Source organism: Oxyura jamaicensis, chromosome 2, assembly GCF_011077185.1.
Source record: "Oxyura jamaicensis isolate SHBP4307 breed ruddy duck chromosome 2, BPBGC_Ojam_1.0, whole genome shotgun sequence".
Classification (NCBI taxonomy): Eukaryota; Metazoa; Chordata; class Aves; order Anseriformes; family Anatidae; genus Oxyura; species Oxyura jamaicensis.
In genome coordinates this window covers 17613667-17629721 of record NC_048894.1, presented here as the reverse complement: position 1 = coordinate 17629721, position 16055 = coordinate 17613667, and the positions used below count along the sequence as shown (strand labels likewise).

The 16055-nt window shown below is 37.7% G+C and overlaps 1 protein-coding gene across 2 annotated transcripts in view; it reads left to right on the top strand.

Moving 5' to 3' along the window:
* MYO3A (myosin IIIA) overlaps positions 1-16055 on the top strand; it is a 113989-nt gene that overhangs the window by 36658 nt on the left and 61276 nt on the right. The window contains exons 7-11 of one of the 2 annotated variants that reach the window (XM_035319449.1): positions 4586-4662; positions 5936-6081; positions 7784-7849; positions 8462-8617; positions 14201-14322. In XM_035319449.1, the coding sequence (XP_035175340.1) occupies positions 4586-4662; positions 5936-6081; positions 7784-7849; positions 8462-8617; positions 14201-14207 (452 nt within the window). In that variant the 3' untranslated portion in view covers positions 14208-14322. Of the gene's footprint in view, positions 1-4585; positions 4663-5935; positions 6082-7783; positions 7850-8461; positions 8618-14200; positions 14323-16055 lie in introns of those variants that run through there. The other variant, XM_035319448.1, reaches the window with a different exon arrangement.

The following is a 16055-nucleotide window of genomic DNA, read 5'->3' as shown; positions in this document are numbered from 1 at the left end:
ATCCCTAAGGCTTCCGATAAGAGTAGTTCTCCTCACGAAATCCACCCAGCCAATTGTGCATCAGGAAAACAAATGTTCCTGTGCATCTCTTTCAGGAAACCAGCTGAAGCCCTGAAGCATGAGATTTAATTAGAATCATTAGCTTTGTGCCAAACGGAACTGTCAGGAGCATGTGGAGGGCAGCCCATGGTCACCTGCTCTATCTAGGGCCTTGGAGACATGGTGCAGTCGGAAATGTAGGCTTGGGGAAGCTCGAGTATGCCACCACACCATCCTGCCCAGTCACCTGTAATACGAAAGTCCTCATATTTCTTAAAGAAGCTGTATTAAAACTTTTCATTTATAAAAGATTATTAATGTCACAGATGTAGTGAATATTCTACTTTTTTTAGGTCACTGATTGCTGTATTATCATCTGTATGTACCCTATAACGATTCTGTATCTGTTTTAGGATTTTCCTTTTGTTCTCTATATACTTAAAAGTGCCTTTTCTTTGCCTTTAATCCATGTGGTGAATTTAAAGGGAAAGCCGCTGGGCTTTGATTCCTTTAGGTATCTGTGTACGTGACCTAATTTTTATATTATATATTTGACCATAATTTTTTATATATATGACTGTAATTTTTGTATTATATATTCATTGTTTTTTTTTTCCCCCACTTACTCCATGCCTCTTAGTTTTATGTTAAACACCATGGATTTTTCAACTCCTAAGCAGTTCATGTATGTGGTCTTCCTGGATGCTAAGCTTTTGATCTTTCTGGATTTGTAAAGGCTGTGTGGTTAGCTTTTGGACGTGCCCTATTTTAGTTCAAGATTTGCATCTGGAATGTGTGCTTTCCTGAGTGTTTGGGGAAAGTCTAGTTTTCCAGTTGCCCTTGTCTTCATAATCTATTTCATCATTAAAACATCACTTGCATTATGGCAATACATAAAGGCAGGAGATGTGGTGACAAAGGACATGCAAAATGCTGAGGCACTCAGTGTCATCTTTACCACAGTCTTTACTTGTGAAACTTATCTTTGGAAATTCCAGGTCTCTGCCACCAGTGGGCAAGTCTTGAACAAGGAAAAACCTGTGGTAGAGGAGGATCAGGTTAGTGAGCATTTAAAAAAAATAGATATACATAAGTCCATGGGACCTGGTGGGGTGGACCTACAAATGCTGAGGGAGCTGGTCAATGCCATTGCAAGGCCACTCTTGATAATCTTCGAAAGGTCTTAGAAATCAGGGAAGGTTCCTGAAGACTGGAAGAAAGCTATTGTCACTCCTGTCTTCAAGGAGGACAAGAAGGAGGGTTTGGTTCACAGTCCTTTTCTGGAGGGGGTGTACTTTCACAAAGGGGAAGCTTTGTTAAGTGAATGGACACTGAAGGAACAAATAAAAGAGGGTTGTGGAAGAAGTAGACAAATGCAGTGAGATACATAGCATGTAAGCCCTTTGAGGTGGCTCGTGTGTTTTTATGTATAGATGAAGTAGCTAGTGTGCAAGAAATGCAGTCTCCCTGCTGTGTGCAAAATGTCAATTTAGTAGAATTTGCTGGGGCTCGCAGTTCCCCCATTAACATCAACCAGTACAACATACATACTTCTGTCACAGAGCATAATCATAAACGGTGTTGTACAGCCTCCCAGTTTAGATCAGAACAGTGTCTGCTTAGATCAGGTGCAAATATGAGACAAATCTTTCCTAATATCCTTTCCTAAGATCTTTTCTGCCCTATTTTTCCTTTATTGAACGCTAAAGTCATAAATAGGTGGCTTTACTTTTAGTGTTATTCCAATATGCCATTTTTGTAATGAAAAGCTTATATAATACTCATGGTGTAGATTTGCTAATTTTCTTTTTTTTTTTTTTTTTAATTAGTAATCTAATGCCTTAAATAAGCAAGTAAAATAAAAAGTATACCTTTTCCAACTATATGCACATTATTTTCTTTTGCACATTAGAAAAGATACTGTAGCATGCATTGATACTATTAATGCATTTATTAAGCCATTCATTTTCATAAGATTTACAATTTCTATGTAATAAAACATTGCTTTGTGACGTATTTTTAAATCTCCATAGGAGAATATCTGACTCCTTTTGCAACAAAGCAGTAGTAAAGGAGATGGAGGAGGAGCAAGATGTTGTTGTTAGAAAATGTACAAGTTAAAAAAACCTGGCCAGCTATATGCTTGACTGGTTACTGAAATGCTGGAAGAAATGTTACTAAGTGTGGAATTACATCATCTTTCCCCTATACACAGAAAAAGCCCAAGGAAATATCATTTTTCATAAGACCTACACTCCTTAATCTGAAATGCCACTTTTCTGCTAAGAGCAAAAGGATAAAAACAAACAAGCAAACAAAGCCCACCAAAAAAAAAAAAAAAAAAAAAAAAAAAAAAAAAAAAAAAAGTAGTTAGTAAACAAACAAAATTAAATCAGATTTTTACTGAAGTAAAAAAAAAAAAGGGGGGGGAAGGGTTCAGAAAGGAAAAAATCCTTCAGTTTATTTAATACTTACGGTTCAAAGAGAAAATAAATGTGCATGGACAGAGAAGATTGTGCACATTAATGTTCTTTTTATATTTGGCTCCTTATCTCCACAGAAAGTTATGACGCTGGAATAATAAAAATTCAGTTAGTGCCTGCCTTTGCCTGCAGATCTAAATCCCAGCTCTTGTTCCAAGACTACAAAAAAAAAGAGCTTAGCATAGGAGACTCCCACAACATCTAAAAAGAGACAGTAGCCTCCTTTCCCTCTAAAAGTAAGGATCACGTAATGATGTCCTTTTGTATCACTAGGATGGTGACACACCCGTGGTGATGTGTGCTTACTCCTTGCTTTCTGAATGATGTGTTTTGCCAGAGGCTGGGAATAGCCAGGGACTCTGTGAACCAGAAGCCGGACGTCAGACAGCTCCTCAATGCAGCAAAAACAAAACCCTTGCTAGGCTGAGTTTGGAGCAGGGTCGATGGACTTTATGCTTAACCTCAGATTTTCCTGCTTTTCTTGGTGCAAACGCAGGTTTGGAATTTCTACAGGCATGCAGAAAAGAAGAGAATCAAGGTTCTCATGCTTGGAGTAAATACAGGGAGGAAGCCCCAAAGGCAACAGCTGTGTTTCTCTCAAAGGAACAGGCTGGCTGACTTAGAAATGAAGAACTTGCTGCCTTATTTTCAGCCGTTATGTTTGTTTCTGTGATGGACAAATGCAGATAATTTGTTGATCAGGGCTGAACACTTTGCTTTAGAGCAAAAAGCAGATCAAGCTCTCTGTGTTTTCTTGACTTCCAACTGAAAACAAAACAAAACAAACAAAAAACAACAATTCTACCCAGATATAGGTTTAGTGAGAGTATTTCCACTGGGCAGTTGATGTGAGTTGCTCCCGTTATAAAACACCCACAGGATTTTCAGGAAAATAAAGTCAAGCATATTGAAACCAGAGAATACAACGAGTTAAAACTGGCCAGTAGTGCTCAGTGGAGCTTCACATTTCAGAAGACAAAATTGTACTCACAGAGTGAAACTGAAGCTTTTTGTCTTCTGAACAAGAAAATAAGCTTATGTATGAAGGCAAAATAAATGAGCTTCAATGTCAATCAGAATAAGGTTGAAAAAAAGAGTAGAAAACGGCATCTTTCATTCCATCCTTGGTATTGGCACTTCAGAATATGATTTTGGTGGACTTCACAGTTGGCTATGACTCATAAATTGGTAACAGTTCAGGCCCTACTAGCTGAAGGGCTGGTTTTCTGCACATGTTGTACTCTCCCCTGTGCACACACTAGAGGTATTTCCAACCCTTACTTCCATACCACTTATATTTAAGGCAGGAAATGGATGGCAGGCAGATCAGAAGTTCACTGTAGCCCAACAGAATTTCTAATATTTTAGTGTGTCTTTTAATCTAAAACCAAAAAGAATCTTTTGATTTCAGAATTCACTTTCCAACTCATGGCCTGAAATAGTTAATTCCTTAAACTACAGCTCATGTTGTAAAGCTGATTTGCAGGCATTTGATGTTGCTTTGAGAATGGGGAGACTTGTTTTTGTAAGCACTTTGATGTTTCACCATTTTGTTGTTTCTTCTTTATGGTAGAACAGCTAAAAGATGCAGATAAGGATCATTTATAGTACTTAACCTGAAATATATAAATAATGAAACAGAGGTCTAGTGTCAGTAATGAACTTTAAAAGTAAAAATGAAACAGTGGGATGTAGAGGTTTTTTGTTGTTTTTTTTTTCTTAACCTCATGAAATGCTTTACTGCTCTCCTAAAACAGGATATAGAAAAATGGTAATTAGCCAGTCAAAATATATGGAGCCAGATTACTAATGAAACTTGCATTTGGGACTAAATCTCAGTTCTGCTGAATTCCTGCTGGAATCGAAGGATGTGCAGAGCCTGAGCTGAAGTGCTCAGTACCCTTGAGGACTGGGCCTATGGCAGAGAACTGGAAAGATAACATTGAAATTCACCTGCAAAGGAGGTCACAGCATGACAAGACAAGACCAGGATAGTACCATTCAGAAGAACTGTCTTGGATGGGAATAGTTGCTCTGATGATAGCTTCCCTTCATTCTTCCAGGTGTGTCTGCTCAGCTGACCAGCACCCGTCTCCGCCGGAACACCTCCGTGGGCACCCCGTTCTGGATGGCTCCAGAGGTTAGATTCAAGTTTCAAAACATTTTGTCAGTGGTATTCAAGCTGCCACATCCTGCATTTCTGCTCTTTCTCTGTCTTTCTGCCTGACTACTGGACCTTTTAAAGGATATTGCTATTTCTTTTGGTGAAAATGTGTTTTTAACCTATATTCTTAAATGTTTGCAAGGATTAAGTTAAAAAGGTCTTTAATTTGAAATTAAAAAGTTAGAGTGAGTGAGCAAGAAGTTGAATTGCTTACTAAAATGTTAAATAGGAAAGAGTACTACCACTGATCCTTTCCAACTTCTCAAACTATGCCAGGCATCTCATCTTCCCATGGAAGGAAGGAGCCTGGGGTGGTACTGTGATATATTTTGACTTATACTTTTAAATTTCTACACCTGGGCACTTTTTAACACAACATATTCATAGCTGACAGCAAGAAATGAAAGAAGTTATTTTGAATAAATAAGATGCATTATGCATCTTTGGTGATTTTTCCAGCCTGAAACTGAAAAATATAAATACATATTTTAAGATAAGGTGGGAAAAACTTTAGTTATTAATAAAACTATGTGCTTAGTCTCTTTGTGTGCACACAAACATACAGATACATCCATTTATAACACATGAAATTACTCTGTCTATATGCATGTGTGTTTATAAACATGCTTTATTTATACACACTTGCCTAGACCTGTAGGTAATTCAGCTGGCACTGTGAATGAACCAAAATGTTTATGAAATTAATGAACCAAAATGTTTATGAAATTAAATATATTTGTTGTAATATTTGGTAGCAACCACATTCTTGATAAATTAGCTTCGTCTTTAAATTATCTGAATTGGCTGAATAAGAACCCAAAGGGAAATAATGAATTCAGCTCCTGCTTTCCTTCTTGTTTCACTTTATACAGAGAGCAACATAACTCCATTAGTTCTTTTTCAGGAATAATCCACAGATAAGAGGTTTATGGTTGCTGAGTTTCCTTTTTCTTCCCTCAGCCGTGGGTGCAATTTTCCACCTTCAACTAAATAAGCCTAAGGATTTACACCCTTTTGTCAGATCAGGAGACATCTGACCAGATAGCAGCCTGGTGTTCACAAAAGACTTAGTTTTCTGTACTTTTAACCTTGCTTTTTCAGCAGCAGTATGTTTTAACTTCCTAAATGTGTGCAGTTCTGTTTATTTCATTCAGTATCTACATCCTATAAGAGATTCCCTCAGCTGTGGGCATGCTGTTAAACTCAGACATTTTACTCTACAGTGACAGACAGTCTTTTCCTCTAACAGGTGATTGCCTGTGAGCAGCAGCTAGATAGCTCATACGATGCCAGATGTGATGCATGGTCTCTGGGTATTACTGCAATAGAGTTGGGAGATGGAGATCCACCCCTTGCTGATTTGCACCCTATGAGGGCACTCTTCAAAATACCAAGGTAATATCTTGATGTGTTTATTTCTTGCCAGGCTAGGCTGAACTTTCTCCATTAGCAGATACTTTCTTCAAACTTAGACTATTTAAGTATGTACAGTTTCTTTACATTATTTATACTAGGAGAAGGTTAGAATACTCTGTCCAGATATGTTTTCTGAAGACTCAGATTCAACCGTGCACACACACTGAGAAGTTCAGAGATGATCTGACTATATTTGAGACAAAGCCATAAAGTTTTTGCTCTGTAGACCGATGCCCAATATGCACGAGCACAGGACTCAGCTGAGTCCCATATACTCTGTTCTCACATATTCTCATTCTGCAGATGTGCTATGATAGGAACGTAGAGAGCCTTAGATGGCCAATGTGGCAAACAGGCCCCACAGCTGTCCTCAAGAGTTAGCACATGTCCTTTGAAGCAAGGTGTTGTTCCACTCCTCACATCAATGTAGTCCCCTACCTTTCATTAGCTTGTGCTGCTCCTGCCAGCTGCAGTGTCGCTGTCCTCAGGCAGTGTATCCAGCAACTTGTTTTGCACTTTCTTTGAAGCTGGAGATAAAAGTACCCAAAGTACCACTTACAGTGTTTCAAACAACATCAGTCTCAAAGACTACAGGGGATGATCATACAGCAGCTAGTGGATATTACTCTAGCAGCTGAAGTAATGCTGCAACATATAAGACTACATAGCATATATGAGTGCTTCAAGTCCTTTTCAGACAAGTTACCCAAATTGGTTTAAATTACCTTCAGTTTTAAGAAATCTTGTCTGACTTGACCCCGAAGCAGAACATGAATGCTCTTCTTACCTCTGTTTTCTACAGGAAAAGCAGTAACAAACTTCTGTGGCAAGTAATTTAAGCTAGACCTTCAAAAGGCCATCTAGCTTATACCCTTAGAAATATTGGGTGCCTTTCTTCCCTGGAGCAAATGTAGGATCAATACCTTTTAACTTCATTAAGAAAAACATAAAAGTGCTAGAGCTAACATCAAGCAGCACTTGAAGAAAGCAGTTACGATTACTAACCAGAAATAGACAGAAAAGAGTCACCTCATCTGTAGCTGATTCCTTTTGTCCAAGTGACTACACTTTGTAAAAATGGCATTTCTGAATCGAAGAAGACTGTTAAAACAATCAGAATCACATTAACACCTAGAATAAATATCTTTTACTCAACAGCAAAGAAAGAAGTATTTATGTACAGTATATCTGTATCTAGTCCTTCAGTTGACTTCTGATTATTTTCTGATGAATCAGAAATAGTTAATAAAGAGCTACTTTCTTCCAACACCTCGTTTGCAATCTGATTAATTCAGTCCTTCTGGGAAAACTTAAAATAGATTTTCTTTTAAAAATTCTGTTAAGAAAGTATATTGTTTCAGGCTTGAAAAGAGAAACTTGACATTATAAGTGAATAGTGATTAATGGTTTGTTATTTACATTTCTGTTTATTGATTAATTGAAAAAATACAGTAATTCTTAGCTATGCTTGGTAGATCATCTCCTTGCTATTTCTTCTTCTTAGTTATGTAAAGCAGGAGAATCACTAAGATATTGTGTCTTCTGCCCATGCTCCTTTTACCAGTGGAAATCAATATCTTTTTTTTAGTGGCCTTCTAAAACTCATTACTCAGCCTGCCTTCACACATTGTTTTTGTCAACTGAGTAGCTTATTAACTTATCATCACACTGACCTTTGCAGGAATCCTCCTCCAACACTTCAGCAGCCTGAACTGTGGTCATCCGAATTCAATGACTTCATTAACAAGTGCGTAACAGCGGAGTCCATTGTAACTGAATATGGAATGTGTAAATGTCAGGTGTAAAATACCATTGTACTCTCTGTGGATATGTGTTGCTGCTAATATTTTTCTTACTCTGCTTCCTTAAATTGTAAAAATGAGAAATGTTTTGGGTGGGTGTTCTTTGTAGATATGTAACGGTTTTTATGTTAAGCTTTTGCAAATGAATGAGCTCTAGATGAGGTGTGCCAGATTAGCCTGGACACTTGAACATAAGAGTTTTATCTAAGGACTAATCAACGTGTGCACTCCTAGATTGTAACCGTATTTTTACTTTGGCTTTTGAATGAGGCTCCGGGTTTGAAACGTGAAATAACATGTTAACACACTTGATACTTCTGCTTTTCTTGCTATTTCTTAATTTAAAGAATATTTGGTTTCAAAAAAGTTTCAAAAATGAGTTTTCAAAAAAGAGTTTCAAAAAGGAGCCATATCAACTCTGTGAAAACTTAAAGTTTCCAGTATACAGCTGTTATGATTAAGATGGATGTATTTATTACATAGGAATGACTGAACTACAGACAGGCACTTCATATCAGTGAGCCCTGAATGATCATATGTTTTTTCTGCCAGCACAGGTGCTTGACTAAAGATTATGAGAAGCGCCCAACGGTATCTAGTCTTTTGCAGCATGATTTTATTAAGCAAATTGAAGGAAAGGAAAACATGCTGCAAAGGCAACTCATGGAATTTATCGATGTTCATCAACAAATGGGAGTCACTGAAAAGGCAAGGTAAAAATAACTAAAAAGTAGAACAGTTGTACAGCCTTTATACTTTCACTGCTTCCAAATGGCTTGTTCTCAGAGAAAGATTCACCTCTTCTAACTTCAACTAACTGAAAAATAGGGTGTTTAATTTTGGGGACCCCCTGTAGACCCAATGGAAAGCAAGGGACATCATGATTCACATGTGGGATGAGACAGCCTTTAGAAGTGACCCCCCTTTTTCCTGTGACTCTAGATACAGATTAGCTTTCAGAAAGCTAAGATTAGGATAGATTAATGTTTTGACTTCTCTTACATTTCTGTGGTTAATGTTTAGCTTGACTATGCTAAAAGCAAGTGATTAACTTCTTGCAAGAATCAGATGCTACTGACTGAAACCACTAACAGTGGTACCAGGATATGATTTGAAAATTAAAAAATATTTTATAAAATGCTTATGTCTTATTGAGTAGATGTTTTCTTTCTTCTATTAGCATTTAGTAGTATCAATTCTGCATAAAACACTTGGCACCTGATGGCTTTTATTTCAAACAACTGAAAATGTCTTAGCTCAATATTGCAGTTAATTAACAAAAAAAATCCACTATACTAAAATAGTGTGTCAAATGTGAAATGCAGTAGAAGATTAGTATTGATATACTGCTGGTGTGATGTCTGCTGTGCTACAAGGTAAATGATGATAGATATTTTTTTAATGGAACATAAAATTTAAAAGGCATTTTGACATTATGAACTGTATGGAAAAAAATTACTAAAATCTGCCACATTTACTTTTACACATATTTACAGTAACAATATATACAACAGTCTTCAGTTCTGATCTTGGAAAATGTTATGATATACCCTGTCATTTGAGGATAATAATAATAAATATTTTTCTAAATAACTTTTCATGTTCAGGTTTTTTCAGACTCAGTGGAAGTGGATGTGAAATGAGCAGTAGTTTCTCTTTTCTGGCATTTCTATGAAAATCTATACAGTTGGCTTAAATTTAAGCCTCAGACTGGATTTGTATGTTCTATATGGTGCACACTTGAAGTTTGCTTAATCCAGAAATATTCTGAAACTGAAATAAGCTCATTAGATAATGCTGAGCACTCAAACAATGCTCCAGACTTAAATATACATGTATATTTATAAAACCCGGCACAATGAAATGTGGTAAAATAAATCCAAAACCCTAAGCAATATGAACTTAAATCCTGATAACACTTGTGACACTCGTCCTTTCAATGCCTCAGTCATTTCTGAAAATCAAGTTTCTAAATCAGTTGAGTATTTTGAGCTTTTTTACACATTTTGTAAAACTTTTTTATCAAGTCCTATTCTGTTTGTTTTTGTGTTTTTTGTTTGTTTGTTTGTTCGTTTTCCTAAAATTCTTCATTTTTCATCAAGCAAATTACATGAGGGATTTTTCCTATACAATCCAAGCATAAAGAAAGTGGCCCAGTTTGCTTGTGCATATAGCAGTCAAATGGCAGAGGAGCAGAACAATCTGTTGGCACTTTCTCTGTCCTGTTTTGTGTTCTTGTTCCTGATTGTGCTTTTTTAACTGACTGCTCTTCACACGAAACAGAGTTTGAGGGAGTTTATTACTATAAATCTCATTTGCATTGATTTAACTAAATCTTTTCCTACCTGAGATCACTGAAGGTAATATGAAAGACTGCAAGTAAAAGTCAGGTTTTACAGTCAGTGTACATATAATCACTTAACCTTTATATCTTTATTAATTGCATTTGTAGGAAGATTGCCTTTTGCTAGCAGTGAATGCATAAAAAGATTAGCCATCTCCCAGAAACAGCAAGAATACCCATTGTAATATCTATTGTTATCGCCGTATAAGCAAGAACAGCAGTAATTGTTTTCCAGTCACTGCAATTGTAGTAAGTGTAACATTTCACTTAGAAGAATCTAGAATCCCAGGCCTATAAAGGACATTAATATAGAACAGCATTTTTTTCTTCTGTTGAATGGTAAAATGATCATACAGATCTCTTAATTCAGTCATTGTACTTGTTTAAAAGTCTTTAAATCCAAATTTGATATATCTTCTGACCTTCATTCTGCACAGAGCAAATGGTGTAAGCAGAAGGCTGTACAGAAGTATCAAGTAAATCTCATTCAGAGTCAAGACACAGGCTGTGTAGTGACTAGTTATAGGGCTTTGTCTTAAAATCTCGTGACTTTCTTTTCTTGATTACTCTGTTCTGGGGCTGTTTATACACTGCTGTGTTAGGGCCCTAGTGTGGAATTCTTGAACTTTCACCAGTTGCTGGCAACTTTCCTTGTAAAGCTTCATCCTGATCTCCATCTGTCTCTCTCAGTCCCTAATTTGAAGGCAGAGTTCTCCTGCTGGCTGTCACTGGGAGGCAGGTAGTTAAAGGGATTAAAGAACCCTTCTTTCCAGTGAGGGAAGAAATCTTCCTGCCTGTGTAGTGTTATGTAAATGGACACAGTGTATAAACTCGAGAAATTTGGCTGATTCTATGGTTCTGTGGTTCTGTGAAACTTGGTAGTGTTGCCTTAAAGTTGAAAGTAAGGAATCGTGTTATTGTCTCAGAATGTTTCCTCTCCTTTTCAAATTACATTTTATTAATACTTTTTTTTTTTTTTTTACTAAAAAGTAAAAGAGTAAAATGCTTGAAAGTTAATAGCTGAGGTCCAGCCACTGGGTCTTCCCATGTCCACTGTTCATGTTTTCACTCAGTATCTAATCAATCACCCTTCTTGTCCAGCATGCCTAAGTGTAATTTGGCTCTGATTGCCTCCTGCAGTGGCAGTTTGTTATGGTTGTGATACTGTCTTGTTGCTTGATAATGTGTGGTTGGTATAGTTCAGAGAGAAGAGATCACATTAGGTTCTGTCACATTCTTAGAGTTTTTTTTTCTTTTGTTGTTGTTGTTGTTTGTTTTGTTTTGTTTTGTTTTTTGCAGAAGGCCAGATGCTCAGATAAAATATTTGTGTACCATATCTGCTCAGGACAGGTTTGTGATCTCTAAACATACGGTGGAGTCACCTTATAGTCATTCCCATTAGCATCATTGTTCCTGAGGTATATTCTAGTCTTTATTTATTAGTTTTTGAGTTATTAGGGCATTGCACCAGGCTGTTTTACCAAAGGTGAACCTGGTTTTATATAATTGTGCTGCATCCTTTCCAAACACCTAGCAAGAGAAACAGATCACAGAAAATAAGACAAATTCTACCATGAAGAAACAGCAACCTCATTTAAGCTTTATCATTCATTTTTGGGCACTGCTTAAGTTTCCCCTTGATTTTAGCCAATCCCTCAATCACATACTTATATTTTTCCAAGTCACATGTATAGCCATTAAAAGTTATAATTACTGATCAAAATAATTATTAGAAATGAGTGCTGCAGCATATACCCCAAAGCTGTTCTAAAAATACATTTCTCACCAGGCCAATTGAGGGGAAAAAAAAAAAAAAAGAAAAAAAAAAAAAAAAAAAAACCTGCATTGTAAAGAGTTTTACTTTGCAACAGAAATAGCTGTCTTTGAAATGGCCTTCAAGAAGTGTCGCATTTACACCTGGCAGTCAGGCTCGCAATACTTTCATCTTGAGTTGTTTGGCTCTCTTAATCTTGACTGCTTTTATAATAATCTCTGCAGAAATATGCAATGATTAGTACAACGTGTATTTCCTGGGAATTATGACTCATTCCAGAATGAGCTGTATATGGGAGGGATATGCACTGCGCCTAGATTTCAGCAATCAAGTGGACCCCAATCATCTTTATATGCCCTCTAAATAAATGTGGGAAAGAGACTGGTTCTGCTGCAGAGTGATTCAGAGCAAGGACTTTTGGCTGAGCTGAATTACTCTCCTAAGAGTTTGTCCTGCTGTGTTGACCATGTAGAGATGAAAATTCAAAAATACAGCTAAACAGTTTAACTCTCTAACTCTTTAACTCACTCTGTTTAACTTTGGAAACTTCAGGGGGTAACTTCATAAAAGTTCACATACAAATGCTCAAAGAGGGTTGTCATTTTATTTAACAGTATTAAAAGCAGAGTGCCATATCATATTCTTCCATGACTTTTCCTGAGTGACTGCCCAGACTTGTGGCAGTCACAAGTCTCACTTATCTCACTTAAATAACCCTCACTTATTTCCTGAGGGTTCTGTTGCTCTTTCTCTCCTTGACTTATCCTGCCAGTTGAAGCAACTGATAACAGCCCTTCAAGCTAAACTGTGCAGGGCAGGATGTAATGGAGAGTAGGAGATTGCCACACTAGCTTGAGGAAGGTAATATGAGGAACAGATTAAGATAGCTCACACAGTGTCCAGTACTGATTTGGTCAAATCCATAGCAGAGAAAGGGATTAAACATGAGGCTTTGGAGTTCTAGACTAATCCTGGACCACTTCAAGCCACTTCTTCCTCGCCCGTGATTCAGAATGGGTTTTGTTGTACCAGCAGGGTGTGTGTACTACTGCAGTGAGGATGCTCTTGTGTAGGTATCTGTGCTGCAAACTGCTCTCAGTCAATAAAGAGTTTCTGGCAACACAGGCCTTTGAATAAGCAGATCTCCAGTCCTGTGCGCTTCTAGGTAATACCCATCTCCATAGCTGAATAGGAATCTGGTTCCAGTCTCCTGCCATACAATTCAATGGAAAATGCCTAAATGGAGAAAAATTTCACTCCTGGTGCAAAACAGGAGAAATTAGTTTCTCCTGCATTTAGGAGACTCCCTTAGAGTAATTCACAGTCGCATCAGTCCACTTGCTCAGCAACTCATTTCTCCTGCAGGTGGGATACCTCACCAGGCATTGCTTACTTTTGCAGCTTCCCCATTGCCTTCTCAGCGTAGTTCTGGATGTAGAACATGAGGCTGACTCACAAGGGCAATAAAGAACCAATCCAAAACAGGTATTACATATATCTTATTTGCTCTGCTAAAAACACACATTTTTTCCTGATGTTTGTCAGGGATACATCCATTTTTTGAGCTTACTACAAAGAGCCAGTAATCTACATGTTTGCAGGGAATGGTAAACCAGCACAGAGTAGCAAACAGTGTACTGAGCCACACATAACCCAACTGGCTGGACATGGGCCACCTCAGAATCAAAAGTCCTGTAGCTCTGCTTAGCAGCAGTGTGCTCTCAGCAAGGCTGCACAAGCTTGATCACAGCTCTGAGTGGAGCTGGTGCTGTGCAGTCACTTAGACACAGTGGGAGCACAGGTCTGTCTGCAAAGCATTGTGCACATGCAGTTGGAATCTATCAGTACATTCTTCTAAATTCAGATATTGCATAGATGTAAGACTGTGCTTTTATTGAAGTGTATTTCACCAGATACATCCACTCCAGACATAATTTTGATTTAAAATGTGAATTAATGTTGCTCTTTGCAGCCTCTAGAGAAACAGAATCACCAGCAATGACAGACCCTATACAGATTTCTCTGTGTTGCTTCTTTTCTGTTTGACACTTGTAATGATATTTGCAACAGCTGGGAGGTATACAGCTGTTACTACCTTCATGTTACAGAAAACTTGATTATTTTTAGTTTCTTCTTTACACCCAGGCTAAGGCCAGCCCTTTTCTTGTCACTTCTTAGACTGTAGATGATTCTCCAACCAGTTTCGGCAGAGAGTTCAACAGGGCATCGTGAGTCACACTTCCCTTTTCATGGTATTTTTGGAACTATCAGAAATCTTTTAAATGCATTCTGACAACGCGAAGAAGAAAAAGCTGCAGTTCCCTCACTTTGATTTAACTGAATCTTGAAAGACAAGAATGGGGGGAATGTGAAGGAGGACACACAGGAACAATGCTGCCTAGACTCATTTTCTTGTTCATTCTGGGTTGATGCTTCTGGTCTTTAGCTGCTTCAATTGCTTGCTGAGCATGGCTGTGACATCTAATGCCTCCAACAAATAAATTCTGAACAGAACAGAGAAAAGTGCTTATTTTGGTTCATAATGTTGATGTGCATGATGGTAATGAAATTTCAGCGTAGATGTCAACAGCATTGATGTGGGTTTTTTTGAGTGGTTTCAGTTTTAGCAAGTGAAGCAGTATAACTGCCCTTGAGGGGTCTGTGTCCTTTGACAACAAAACAGAAAAATATTGTGTTCTGCAAATCTGCTGCTCTGCTGTACTCTGAGAATGGGAAATATAATCTGGTTTAACAAGCACTACTGTTCCCATAATGTCAGCTGAAGAGGATTACATGAGAATCAATTTTATGTAATTAAACTCCTCTGGCATAAATAAAAATTGTTTTCTTAAAAGAAAAAAAAAAAAAAAAAAAAGGAAAAGAAAAGGCTCCATGACTACAGCATACCCCTCTCCCTTCTTGCAGGGCAGTTGTTAACTTCCTACGTTAAATGAAAAAGGTGATTGAAACAAATCTTGGGAAATATCACACTCTCACTGATGCACAGCATCATCTTCCTGTATCCAGTGTTTAAGAATTCCAACAGAAATGGAAAACATAATAAATGTCTTGTTTTGGGTGTTTCTTTGGCAATGGATAAAACAGAACAGCAGAGCTTGACACAGTACTGCAGTACTGCGGTTCCCACACTTTTCCCTCATGTGCACGTTGATAAGTCTTTCTCAAAGCCATGGTGATACTAGATGCATCCTCTGGACGTAAAATGACCTTGCAGGAACAAAGGAGAAATGGCTTCAGCTGCCCAAACTTAAATTTTCAAATGAAGAATATAAATAAGAGGAAGTATAAATAGAAGAAGCCTGGGTTACAAAGGAAAGAGTTTTCTGTTGAGAGGGTAGGATTTTGTCTGCACCTCTGTCTTTGAATGCAGTGATATCCTTTAATGGTAAATGGAAATCAAGCAGTGGCAGGCCAGGCAGGCCTGAAGAGTCAACTTAAAGCTTAATATTACCACAGTCTTTTTAATATAACCAGGGGGTACATAAAACCAAAAGTTGTCTCACAGTGTTATTGCAAGGATACAGTACTAACAGGACAGCTCGTGCAGTACAGATGGGTTCCAAAGGAAAGGGAAGAAAAGATCAGATCCAGAAGATGTTTAATTGTTTTAAATCAGGTCCATCCCTTTCAATGCTGCTTGCTTGTGTGTTTTCTGCTTCAAGATACTTGAATACATGCAAAATTACAGCCCATATATGGATTTATTGCAACAAAAGTTTCTCCTGTTTCTCCCAAAGAGATACACTCCTCTTGCATTCCTCTGTCTATGTGCACAGCTTATGTGGAAATAGGCACATGCATTGCATGTCATGTGTTGCATGGTAGTAATAAGGCTCTGTTGCTGGATTGTGTAGTAGTCCCATTGCTTTTTCACCTCCATGTAATTCAGTTTCACCATCATCATTGCAGCTGGGTCTACAAACAGTCTTTTTGGCCTCTAGTAAATACTGAAGGAAAGAAAGCATTTGGAAGTGGATTGCTTTCCTGTGCAGGTCCAGGGTCCTAATGACAG